Raw genomic sequence first — 12,673 nt, forward strand, 5'->3', positions numbered from 1 at the left:
AATTGCGCGCTCCTTTCACGGATGCCAGTGATGGCGGCGGTGAAATAGGTCCGGTGAAGCAAGCCAGCCAAGCGCCATAGTTGCGATCGACCGCTTGTGGCCAAGCTTCCAGCGTACACGTGGGGGAGATGCGCGGCGTGGTGATAGGTGAACTTTGTTTAATCGTCCCGACTCCTTTGTTTGCGAACTTGTCTTTCAAGGTATTGCGGTATCTAGACAGACCATCCCGAGGCCCCTACAAACCCAACTTCCAGGGCCCGTCTATCATCTGTCACCATGCACCCGTACCACGGTACAAATTACTACCGCCTACCAAGCATACCTCCAAAACCTAGCGCGCGGAGTCTATCGCGCCCAGCCCGCACACGCAGCAGCGTTCCAAGACAAGATCTCAAGGTGTCTTATCGATAAGAGACGCACCCATTCCGTCATCGGCGCCCCGCTCACCTCGGCTGGCCTGCCACGTTGAACAGAACCACGTGCGTCACGTTTCTCACTTGCACACTCAACATCTATGGATGGATCGTGAACCCTGCATATACCTCACCAGCTCACACAGCATATCACCACGACTTGCGCATACTCACCGATGAGGACACAGGTCGGTTAAGCATTTGGTGTTGCTGCCAAGATGGTCAAGAAATTGTGTCTGCTGCTGCTGTGGGCTTGGTGGTGAGGTAAAGATTGTAGTGTGTTGCGGTTGTGGTGGACTTGGTGATTCGCGTGATGGAGATTGTTGACATATCCTCATGTACAAATTTCCATCTCAATCGACCAGCCGTAGCATTGCAGTACAAGTAGTTGTTCCAAGTCATCACTCCGCCCATCACGCACCCTCTTAGCCTAAACACGCCCTCCCACCCCAAAAAGGTGGAGTAAGTCACCTCACCTCGTAACAGCCCCCTATATGTCCTCTTTTAAGCCCATCACACGTCACCTCAACAACGGTCTCACGCACTCCCTCTCTACATTCGGCAAACAGCGATATACATGTTCAAGTCTATATCTAACTACATCCAACGTGCGTGCATGCATGCGTGCGATCAACTACGCATCTGCATCTCCACTAGCTATTTAGCCACCACCAGAATCCGGGGTATCATAATGCTCACCCCCCTGGTCTATAACAAAGTGTGAAAAGGAGCTCGGGAAGATGTCTAACCATGTATGCGGTACTTGGTGATGGAATGGCGAAGGGGTAAAGAGACGGGTAAGAGACGTGAGGGGAAGGAGGGATGTACGTGGAAAAAGGATAGAAAGATGTTGATGCGTGAAGATGTGAGAGGAAATGGATACATGCAGCGCTGCCCTCAACACTCTACCCCAAAGCTGCCTGCCAGCCTCACTCTCATCCAACCCAGTAATATCATGATCAACAGGATCAACAAACGCAAAGCTGCGGCTTCGTCAGAGTAATTCCAGAAGCCCTTTCCACACACTCATTGCCGATCTATCTTCAACCCGCTGTCCGCGTTAATCATCCTTTTCTCCCGCTTTCCCGAGACGCGCGCGGAAGCACGGATATACCATGCAAATATACATGAGACGAAGGACAAGGGTACCTCAGCATCCACGTCGCGTAAACTGCGCGTCTACGGGTGCCGGTGCCGGCTGTTGTATATTGCTTGCTGCAGCTTGTGCTACGGCTGTAGACAACGTGCAGGCTCCGTATGCCGGGAATCGAGGGGCATGGAGGGGAGATGGGAGGCTGGGTATGCGAGCGACTGGGCCGCTCTCGCCCGGTGTCGGTGGATGGAGTCGTCGTAGGCATTTGCATATCGGATCTGCGTTCCAGTGCCGCGTAGAGTCACGAACATTGTGCGTGTAGTGTATTCCACGATACAGGAGCGTCGCGTCAACGCTCCTCAACGTTGCGATTAGTTCCCATGCATCCAACACGCGCCCTGCGCCCCAGAATCCTGCGCCGCACCACCAAATTCATATTCGTTCCCCAGTCCAAACGGTGTCTCGAGCATATCCGGTAAGTTTGTATCCCACATCATGTCGTCCCAGAAGTTGTTCAGGATAGTGGGGTCGTTGCTGGTGCTGGCCCAGGTGGGTGTTGCGGGGTTGTAGTGGTGGCCGAAGGACGAGGGGTGTTGCTGTTGGGGCTGTGCCATCGATGGATGCTGTGGTGTGTAGGCGGCGGCGTGGGTGTTGAGCATGGGAGGTGCGGTCGAGGTACCGGGGATGGCAAAGTGGGTGTGTGTTTGGCTGTGGGGATGAGGTTGTTGTGGGTGGTATTGCTGGGGGTGCGGGATATGTGGCATAGTTGGTTGGGTTTGGTGTGATAGTGTAGAGATGTTTGTTTTGTACGCTGCGTAGAGGCGAGTGACTGCATCTCCACTTCTTTTCGCTGCAATACTCCAGTCTTTGACTGTTTCGAAGAACGTGAGTGCTGTTTCGATACTGGTCTTCCATTTTTCGGCTTCTTCTGGTATGCTCGTGTCGCTGAAGAGGGAGACGAGTGGGACCATGCACGCTTGGAAACAGAACCAGACTGCGTTCCAGCCTGAGATGAGGTCAGGCATGCATTCCTGACTGATCTCTTCGATGGTCTTGGAGGCGATGAGTCGGCATTTGCCTACTGCGACCTTTTCGTCTGCGCTCAGGGCGACCCATGGGGAGCGTCGTAGTGCGGCAGTGAGCAAGATGGGGCGGTGGAGAATGATGCGGATGTTCTGAAACCTCCACTTCATGACCAAGCGCGTTCGTCGGAGAAACTCTGGACACGGCTCATCGGGGTTGGAAAGGATTGATGGTAGCTCTTCGTGCCACTTTACAACCTGCGCGTCGTAGCTGGCTGTCTCTGCAGAGGCAAGGAGTGGCGACTCGACAAGTCGGTCCTGTATCCTCGTCGCGATCTGACAGAATGCTGAGGCGTGAACTAGAGGAAGGATCTTGAGCTGCTCGATGTACTGAGGGCTATTGGGTAGTGGAATACTCTGAGGCTATCGTGACGTCAGTATTGCGCTTTGAAACATGCATCAGTAAGTCTTACAGCGTTCACAGCCGTGCCTGGTCTCAGAACAGTAATTGACGGCCCCATTCTTCCCAGCGAAGGCCGTCCAGTCGTAGTCGAAGCCCACGAATCCAAGCAAAACAGACTCCACCAGATGCGCCGGCGCATCTCAGGCGATATCGAGTCTTCCTCACCCGGCGCCATAAACTGTCTACTCGCGTCGCTCCGCTCTGAGTACTCACGATGCAGACCAAGCGCAGTAGCCATACGAAGCGTACCCCCCATCAACGAATGCGCTTCATTCGGGCGGTTGAGATAATGCATGTAGTATCCGCTCATGATAGCCAGAGCCTGGAGGACTTCCAGATTGCCGCTTCCGAACGACTCCAGAGACAGGTGGCGCCGAGATCGATTGAAGTAAACATAGTGAGCTTCGTTGTCCGCAGCTAGGGAGGCAAGCGATCCCAGCGCGAAGACCATGTTGAGTAGTGCAAGCCATGCTGAGTCCTTGCGGTTACCGTATAAGAATGTAGACCAGAACTTGCGCTCATCGATCATAGGACAAAAAGGATGAACGCGGTCAAAGTAGCTTTCGAGCAGTTCTTGGCCATGTTGAGGAGGCGGTAGAGCATCAGGTCTGTTATCTGCTAGCTCTGGTGGCGGTGAGCCTGCACGGCTTGGTAGCGCAGTCTCCTGGCTGTTGTGTGCGATTAGTGAACGTGCCTGAGGCGCGCATCGCACGATAACCTTTAGTGCGGCTGTGATTGACGAGATGCCAACGTAAGAAGACAGGCGGTCGACCGACATTGATAGCCCGTTCACATCGTCGGAGATGCCTTGGACACGGAGTTGGTGCTTCCGTGCCTCGTCCCAGTAAGGATCTTCAGGCGGCGCCTGCTCGAGCGCTTCCAAGCTCTCGGCTCCATCAGATCCAGCTTGGGCGTCGGATAAGGCTTGCGAATCGGCCGCCGATGGTGATGTCGTTGGGTGGTTCGCGGAGGATGACAGCGCCAGTTCTAGCAATTCTTCCCGCGGAAGATTAGCGAGCGATTCCAGGTTCTTGACTCCGTACAACTTTGTCAAGATGGTCTTGTACTGTTCGATGTTGTTGGAAAGCTTGTCGACTAGTCTACCAAACTGATTAGCGCCAAATTCGTCCTGGCAGTGTTCTAGAATGCTCACTTTCTGCTAGGCACAACTCGCTGTGCAGGCTTCGAATAGCCACATGCCTCAGGGTGCTGATACCATTGGCATTGTCCGCAAGGTTGTGAACCGTCACACCGAATCTTGCGTCTCCTGCACTCGACACATGCGTTGCTGGTGGAAATCCGTCGTGAGCCAGGCGGTCGTGATGGTTTTCCCGCGCTGTCGCTGTCTATCCCGGGCGAGCGCATACCCACGGACGACTGGAAGGTATGGAACATGTTGCGATGACCTCGGTGGTACGTCGGCTGGCCACGCACTCGACAACCACGAGCTGAAAGAGAAAGAAGTTCAGACCAGAGTTGTCAGACGACCCTGCAGGACGTTCGATGAAATAAGTCGTGACAGGCCAGTCTGGAGGGAGGCGAAAAACCAAGACGATGGTCCAAAGTACCAGTGGTACGTCCGAGGACCAATATAACAAGACTCGGAACTAAAACGTTGACGAACCGGGATCTGATATATCAGAGACGCTCGGTAGTGCAGTCTGAGCTGAACGCATACCATCTGCAGCCTGAATAAAAAAAACGAGAAAGTGCACAGAGGCAAAAACGTAAACGTAGGTGCGTCTGGCTTCCAGGCATGTGCCGTCATAGTCCTGCAGAAAGCTTGTGTGTATGAAGTCGGCGCGCGGAAGCTAGTCGCAAGTCGCAGTAGCAGGGCCGGAGCGACAAAACAGCCTTCCAGAGTGGACTATTCAAGAGGGTATAATCCCCGCATTATAGCCTACAGCACCCTGGTGATGCATGCAGCAGGGCTGACTGGTGGAGTTTGGCAAGATGAGGAGAAAAAAAAGTGCAGGCGACCGTTGAGACGGGCGGACGGGAAGGGATTGCGTCTTGCCTTGCTTCCAGGGCTTGCGAGGGGGAGGGGAGGGGTGAGCCAAGCGAGATTGGTGTCGAGAGATGGGAGCGTGCCGCTGCCGACGGCTTCGAAATGCGTTCCAGAAGAGATCGCGCATGTCAGTTGCCTTTCTCGTCCGATGGGACATGAAGCAACCCTTTTCTCCCATCTGGCCGCCTGCGGCAGCACTACTGCACGTCGTTTCAGCGCGTGCGGATCCTTCCCGCCACGATCAAGCAGCGCGTACTCTCGATCGCATGTCCGCGGATGAGAAAGGATGGCGGGTCTACGTTAGAGAACGTGTACATGTGTGTGTGGGTCTCTGGGGAGAGCGTGTGGTGCGCTGCGAACCTAAATTCCAGACCCAAATGTCGAACACCATGTTTCGGGTACTGCTCACCCGATTTATGAAGGCCGGTCATTACAGGCAAGCCGCGTTACAGGCGAGAGAACGAAGAGGGTCTGCGCGTATTCGCTACCACGGCCTTCTGCCGGCATATTCAGTATCCAAAATAAAAGTCCACATACCAGCGTCCGGGTCGCGATCCTTCCTGGGCCGAGGGCACAGCGTAGTTGCTGCGAACCGGCTTTGCGTGATGCATGCGGCTAGGATGCATACTGTCTGCACCCTCTACCCCATGCAGCAGTATTCTGACCACTACTAAGAGAGCGCTGAAGGGAAGCATCACCGGCTATTTGCAAGGCTTCGTAGGTACTGGGTATGTATGCTCCATCATTACTACAAACACAAACACGCAGAAAGAGAGGGAGGTCGTCCACCCCTTCCCCATCAACCCTTCGCTCCTTCCCAAGCCTCTCGACCCGCAAACTGCACCACCATCGCTGGGAACTCTGGGAACCGGCTTTGCGTGACAGCATGCGGCTAGGTTGCATTTACCTGCACCCCTCTACCCCATGCATGCCGCGTTCAACCAATGCGACATCACGCCAGCAACGCCATTTAATTTACCCTGGAAAGATAGACGCCTTTCATATCCAGGCCTTGGCAGGCCAACATGACGACGGACCTATAGCAGCCTCACATATAGGCCGCCGGTTCAAACTCTATGTATGTACTCGACAATGCGTAGTATTACCGTTGAGTAATCCAGTAATCCAGTCACTCGTAACTTGTGTCGCTCCTTGCCTATAATGTCCGTATTCACAAAGTTTATGTATGATCGTCCGAGATGACTGTTTACGCAGGGCCGCTGGATGTTGCAAGTAATGATGTGGTGATGAAGGACTTGGAGTGCTGGCGTGTCAGCATGCGCGAAGACATGTTCCTCTAACTACATGTATACTTTGCATTTCCACATACTCCACAGCATTGTGATCCTGCATCCTTCCCACCTCATCAAGCAACCTCCACATTCCGAATCCACAGTTACGAGCTGATCGCTACTCTTTGCCCAAGTATGTCCACCTCAACGGTTCGTCCTGCTTACCCAGCCCCTTGACCTTGATGACTTGCTCATCGCCAGGAATAACATCTATAGCGCTGTCGTGAACGAGGACGCCAGAGCGCTCCTCAAAGACCAGACCCTTGGTCGGCTTCTGTGCCTTGACTGTGATAGTCTCGCCTTGGGGTACGACTTCCAGCCCGCGGTCCTTGAAATCCAGATACTTGAGTGGCTGCGGCCAATCGACGTCGCGCGACACGATTTCGCCATCGACCCATATGCGTACGGCTAGGACATGCGGCTCCTCGTTCCGGTTGTCGATCGTGCCTGACAGAACGTCGGTCGTTCCGTTCGGTACGAGCCTGATATCCTTCTTGACGATCTTATTCCTAATCTCCTTGCCGCTCTCAACGCTAATATACCGCAACTCAACAGTTGCGACCACTTCTTCTAGCCTCTGACTCGCAACCCAGACTTCATAGTCGCTCGTCGGGGGCACTCTGGCATGCACGACGCTCCAATCAAAATGCGCCCGTTTGACTGCGACAGCAATCGGGGCAAGCACTCGGCGCATGGCGTAGTAAGCCGGTTTCTTGCGCTGGAAGTAATCGACGATGGACCACGAGGTAACTGGCCAGCAGTCGTTGAGCTGCCAGACGAGTGCACCACCACAATGCCTGTTTTGTCCCCACTGGCGCCGCCAGCCCCTGTAGCCGAACATTAGTGCTTCGGCTTGCGACAGCTGTGTAAGGTGGATGAACGACTATTCGCTGTCAGTACCCTATACCGGCTATATTGCGGCCCACTTGGTCTAGTTCCCGACCATGAACCGGGTAACCGTCGGACGGCACATACCTCTAGGTCGGTCTTGGTCCGGAAGTTTTCCACCAGATACGTGGCTATTCGCCGCTCGTGGCCGTCGGCCTTGTTGTGGAAATCAAGCATGTGGCTTTGCGGGTAAAGCTGCGAGGGGTCGGTGCAGTAGTACTTGATCGTGTCGATGTGTGGGAAGGCTTCCATGCCAAATTCGCTGTTAAAGCGTCCCCCGAGCGTGTCGAATATTTGGTACTTCTCTTGTGTGCCGTGCCATACTGTATCCATCATTAGCATACTATATGTGAGGCAATGTGGAAATTGTTACCATTCCACTGATGCATGTCACCCACTGTGGGGTTTGACGTCTTAAGTCCGTCGCCCCATGGTGACCCTGGGTGATATGGCACATGTGGGCTTTCCGCCGCAACGACGTCGGGCAGCAGCTACCAACGTGTACTGTCAGCGTAATGGTATTTGCTAGTATGCGATACGCACGTACCTTTTCGTATATGTACCTGGCCGGGAAATCGGTCTTTAGCCAGTTGTCCGGGTTCTTGTCCTCGTAATCGTAAGTCAAGCCATACGACTCCTGCACCTGGTAGTCCTCGTTGTTCCCCGCATAGATGATGATGGATGGGTGATGTCGCAGTCTGGTGACGTTGGCAGTGCACTCTTCCTTGATTGACTGCAAGATGTCCGGAAAGGCGGGATAGTTGCCGCACCCAAACATGAAATCTTGCCACACAAAGACACCAAGTTCGTCGCAGAGCTCGTAGAATATGTCTTCTTCCCATATACCGCCGCCCCAGATTCTGATCATTATTTGATAGCCATCAACCATCATCTCGAGCCATTTACGGTACTTCTCCTCGGTTACGCGAGGAGTGAATGAATCCGCGGGAATCCAATCCGAACCGCCACAGAACACATCGACGCCATTGACGCGGAAGTAGAAGCTTTTGCCAATCGCATCCGGTTCCTGGATGAGTTCGCCCTTCCGGAAACCTGTTCGCCGTGATGTTTGATGAACGTCTGTGCCATTCGCAAGGACCGTTGCAGTGACAGTGTACAGCGGCTGCTCGCCATAACCATGCGGGTACCACAACTTGGGACTGCCGACATGAAAATCCACTTTAGCAACGCCGTCGTTTATTTTCGCAGTCTCTCGGAAGACACGTTGATCACCATCGTATACATCAAAGCTGACGCTATCGGCCGAGTCGCCCTCAACGGTCGCAGAAATGGTTCCTTGGACGGATTTGAGGCTATCGTCAAGCTTGTAGTCCACTCTCAGGTCCTTCGCTCTTGCTTGATAGGTCTCCAATCGCACTTCGCGCCACGGACCGCAAGTGTTCAAGATTGGTCCCCAGTCCCAGCCCCAATGATACTGGGCCTTCCTCACGGCAAGCCTTGACATGTCGCCGTTGAATCCAATCCATCTGTGATCCGGATACTTCTCCTTGATCTTGATGGCTTCAAGACGTGCGGAGGCGAAGTCGATCTCCAAAGTGTTAACGCCGTCGGAGCTGAGCTTCTTAGTCACATCAAGTCGATGCGGGACGAACATGTTGTCGCTCTTCAGGACAGTTTCTCCATTGAGCTTGACAGTAGCGAATGTGTCGAGACCGTCAAATGCGAGTACATGTACGATGCCTTCCTTCGCCTCCGGTACCTTGGGCAGCTCGACTTTGTAGGTCCAAGTCTTGTCCGCTACCCATTCTGCTTCAAGTTCATTGAAGCCCAGGAAGGGATCTGGAATCCTAGTCTTCGTGTCAGTTCTTCCAAGTTCATGAAGACTTTGGAATGTCGGACGTACTTGTCATTGTCCATCAAGCCGAGGTGAACATTCGTAGGGACCTTCTTGACGGGCATCCAAGCATCCTTAGCAGAGTCATCACCCTGCTTGAAAGTCCATCCTTCTGACAAGACGTGAACGCTGAGAGCCTGTGCCTTCGCCATGATGAAGGAAGTGCACAATGCGGAGTGAACAATCAGATCGCTGTCAGCCGTGTGAAGTCAATGGCTGGAACTACCAACGAGCGGGGTAGACACGACCTCGGGAAGGAGGTAGCACGATGATTCCACGAAATCTATGCAAGATGTAGGAGTGAAGACGGAGGTTTCACGGGACTTATGAGAAACGTCCACCACCACCCCTCCGCCTCCCCTCCGCCTCCCCGCCACCTCCCCCACCCACCCTGGCTTCAAATGAGAGAAGAGTACCGTCTTCTTGAATGACGACCGAAAACCTCAGCCATACCACATCAGACGTTTCACCACTCCGGAGCAAGCAGTGCCGCGTTGAGCTCCCTCTCGCGCTTAACGTGGTCAAGAAAGGAAGACGGAATACCTGCTCCGCGCCCAAAGCAGCTAGCGCGATACCATTTGTGGATCTGACGTCGGAAGATGCGGTCTTGAGCCGCAGTTCAGCCGTCCAGCGGCCACGAGGTGCAGGTATAGACGGCGAGTTGCGAGATGGTAGCGGTGCTGGTCGCTCCGTGTCGAATGCAGAAGTTAGAAGTGCTGTGTAGGATGGGAGAGGCGCAACGGCAGTGTTCCGGGTGGTGCAGCCCCACGCGGTGTGGGATGGTGCCGGCGTCGTGCGACTTCAGAATTGCTTCTTTAACAACGGAGGGTGAATGGGCTGCCGGCTTTCCGAGGCGGCATATGTGAACATGCAGTAAGCCTTCGGCGAACAGGTAGTTAATGTAATGGGGTGTTTAAAGAAGAATTCGTTCGAAGACGAAGGGTATAGAACTATCCGAGTATCAAACGACAGCAACTACCAGAGCTATCCAACCTTCAACTACCAGCCAGCAACAACGGAGCTTCCAGACTCTTTCTGGCCATGTGCGACTGCCTTGCTACCAAAAGTACGAAGCTGATGCAGCAGCCACCACAGCCGAGACGAAGGCGAGCAAGCTGCCGTCAGGTCGGGAGATTCCCGATGCAGCGCTTCTCCGGACCTCGTCACTCCTGGGCTCGCTCATCATCATCGTAGTCTGTCTCTCCACCCTCCCATTCTGCGCCAACGCCAGCATCTTATCTCGACTCGTCGCAAGGATGGTTGTGGAACGCGCACCAGGACAAAATACGACTTCGAAGCCGGCGCCAGAGGGGATGATGAAGGTAGAGAATTGGTCGTCGAATGCTGATGCGGCTGTTAGTATTACTCAAACGATCTGGTGTAGGTGGGGTACATACCATAGCTGTAAGCATCTGGACAGACTGCCTTTACGTTCTTGGAATACTCGCTCGGTTCGCATTTGTTGGGTGAGTTGTATTCGCCTGTGCAGCAGTCCTTGGGCTGGTTGTTCTTCGCACATGCGGAGAAGCAGGGGTTAAATTGTGGCCGTTGGATGTTGTCGTCAGGGTATGGATATACGCCGTCGCCAGGCTTTTCGGGAGGGCTCTGCTGTAGGTCCCACGGACACCATTTGGAGATCTTATTCTCGTCTACGTCCTGGTCGAAGGAGAGTGGATACGAGGTGTTCGTGCGGAGGAAGTCTGGGAATTCGGGGTACGGGTTGTAGCCTTGGGCAGCCAGGAGCCCGTCTGTACCCTGGCATGATGGGTTGGTCAGGTTCGGGGGTATGTCGTCGAGCGTCACGTTGTCGAGCGGCTGGAGGACAATTGCCATGGGGACATTGTAGCCATCGACAAGCGAGATGTCGTAGTATGTGTTTCCGTCTCCGGCGTCCAACGTGAATTCGGCGAGCGAAACGGGTACGTCTCCCTGTCTCTGAGTCAGCGGGAGTCGATTGAAAGGCGGCAAGGTATGACATACTCCGACTTGACAGTTCAAGGCGCCATTGCAGTCGCCGGATGTGCAAGCCTTTCCACGACCCGATGCAGCAGCAGTGCCATCGTCGTTGAAGGTGCAGTTTGTTCTCCCCCAGACTCGACCCTGCCAGTCCTCTGATACAGTCTGATTCCTCGTCTCTCCGGGTTCAAGCTTGAAGCCAGTCTCGCCTGGACCTGTGCCAGACTGCGTTCCAATACCAGGCCAGATGGGCTCGGGACACTGGTTCGTCACCAGCAGGGGTGTGATGTCCAGCTTCCTTCGATTGGTCTTCCAGGGTGCCTTGAATGCCATGTGGTGATTGGGTCCCATGTGATGAATGGCGTCGGCCATAGGCAGCGCGCTCAGGCAGAGGAGGGTCCATAGCTGTGCGATAGAGAGGCGGTTTATAGCCCGGGTATGATCCCTGTTGGACATAACAGCAGACATGATGGGCTGTGACTGCGCACGGCGCATGCGCAATCACAGGATAGGTCTTCGTGGTGAGGAATGGTTGCTAGATATGTGATGCGAGGGTGCAGATCTGCTGAGCTTCGTCGCAAAGGTATAGAGATGAGCGTAAGGTTGTGAGGATGCTGAGAATAAGGCTGGGAAAGGTGGTGAGGTTAAGGGCCGGGGCCCTGCACCGCAAGCAAGGCACATATCCAAGGATTGGCTGTTGTTGGCTGCAGTGAAGAAGTCGCGACTTGGTATCCGTCAGTGACGCAATGTCGTGTTCCTGCCCCTGGAAGACAAGGGTCCAGCAAGGCTGACGGACAGCCTCACAGCCTGTCATTGGCGTCCACGCCATGGCTTTCCAAACAACGGGCCGATGAGTTGGTGGCTTGCTTGATGGTTGCATGCTCTGAGATAGGCATCTGATAAGATGTCTGGGTCCTGGTCGTTGAGCGTTAGTCGACCTTATACATGTTCAGTCTTATCGATTAGTCTTGCTGCTGTCCTCTACAGAGAAATGCAAATGCGACCCAGGCACCCAGATAGTTTCGCAACAATGCAACCTTGGAAGCTGCATTAGGGTTCTCATTGGTGGCCATGCAACGCGTGAAGCATGTGAAAGACATGAAAGCGTCACCAAGGTACGCCGGATTATGTGTCGCACTAGATCCTAAGAAGGTCCTCCATGATGGCAATAGCAATCGAGGTAGGACTTTACGTCGACCTAGAAATTATGGACTGATTGAAATATTGTGCATGCAGAATAATGCGAATAGAATTCTGTCATCCCCTGGGGCGTTAGGCGTCAGGCGTTGTCGACATGCAAACCACAACCGAAAGCATCCGGGCAGCGAAAGCATTCGGACAACGAAAGCGGACAACTAGAACATCAGTGATCCGACTATGGGCATGAGCAGAGCGCTACAAGAGACCGAGGCCAATCAGCGCATACTACGGCGAATACCAGGCGAGGGGAAATTGCATCTCCTATTCGCGGTCTGAGATTTCGTGGTGGCATCTCGGAGGTGGAAGCGCACGAATGCCGGTCTCGCCACCATTAGCTGCGGGTGGTGAGATCTGCGCATCTCTTGGCTCTCCTGACAATTGACTGATTGCTACATTACTCTCCGTACACTCCCGCGCGTTGTATTGTTACTCTACCGCGCATCTTCCCACCCTATACGCTCCTTCTCTACATCGTGCTGTGTT

General features: G+C 54.0%; 3 protein-coding genes across 3 annotated transcripts; all 3 read right to left on the bottom strand.

Annotated features, from left to right (window-relative positions):
• Nucleotides 1-1,877: 1,877 nt before the first annotated feature.
• On the bottom strand, nucleotides 1,878-4,386 carry J4E78_008569 (uncharacterized protein; the record flags this gene model as incomplete). The annotated part of the gene is made up of 3 exons (XM_049369169.1): nucleotides 1,878-2,951; nucleotides 3,002-4,131; nucleotides 4,359-4,386. 3 exons carry the CDS (start codon nucleotides 4,384-4,386, stop codon nucleotides 1,878-1,880), a joined length of 2,232 nt encoding a protein of 743 aa, XP_049219236.1.
• Nucleotides 4,387-6,409: 2,023 nt separating this feature from the next.
• J4E78_008570 (uncharacterized protein) lies at nucleotides 6,410-9,186 on the bottom strand (the record flags this gene model as incomplete). Its single annotated transcript, XM_049369170.1, has 5 exons — nucleotides 6,410-7,174; nucleotides 7,267-7,502; nucleotides 7,553-7,670; nucleotides 7,727-8,987; nucleotides 9,044-9,186. The coding sequence occupies 5 exons, from the start codon at nucleotides 9,184-9,186 to the stop codon at nucleotides 6,410-6,412; spliced, it is 2,523 nt and encodes an 840-aa protein (XP_049219237.1).
• Nucleotides 9,187-10,091: 905 nt separating this feature from the next.
• On the bottom strand, nucleotides 10,092-11,323 carry J4E78_008571 (uncharacterized protein; the record flags this gene model as incomplete). The annotated part of the gene is made up of 3 exons (XM_049369171.1): nucleotides 10,092-10,378; nucleotides 10,432-10,963; nucleotides 11,015-11,323. The coding sequence occupies 3 exons, from the start codon at nucleotides 11,321-11,323 to the stop codon at nucleotides 10,092-10,094; spliced, it is 1,128 nt and encodes a 375-aa protein (XP_049219238.1).
• Nucleotides 11,324-12,673: the final 1,350 nt, after the last annotated feature.

The sequence above is a fragment of the Alternaria triticimaculans genome (assembly GCF_023758025.1).
Source record: "Alternaria triticimaculans strain BMP 0046 chromosome Unknown scaffold_15, whole genome shotgun sequence".
Classification (NCBI taxonomy): Eukaryota; Fungi; Ascomycota; class Dothideomycetes; order Pleosporales; family Pleosporaceae; genus Alternaria; species Alternaria triticimaculans.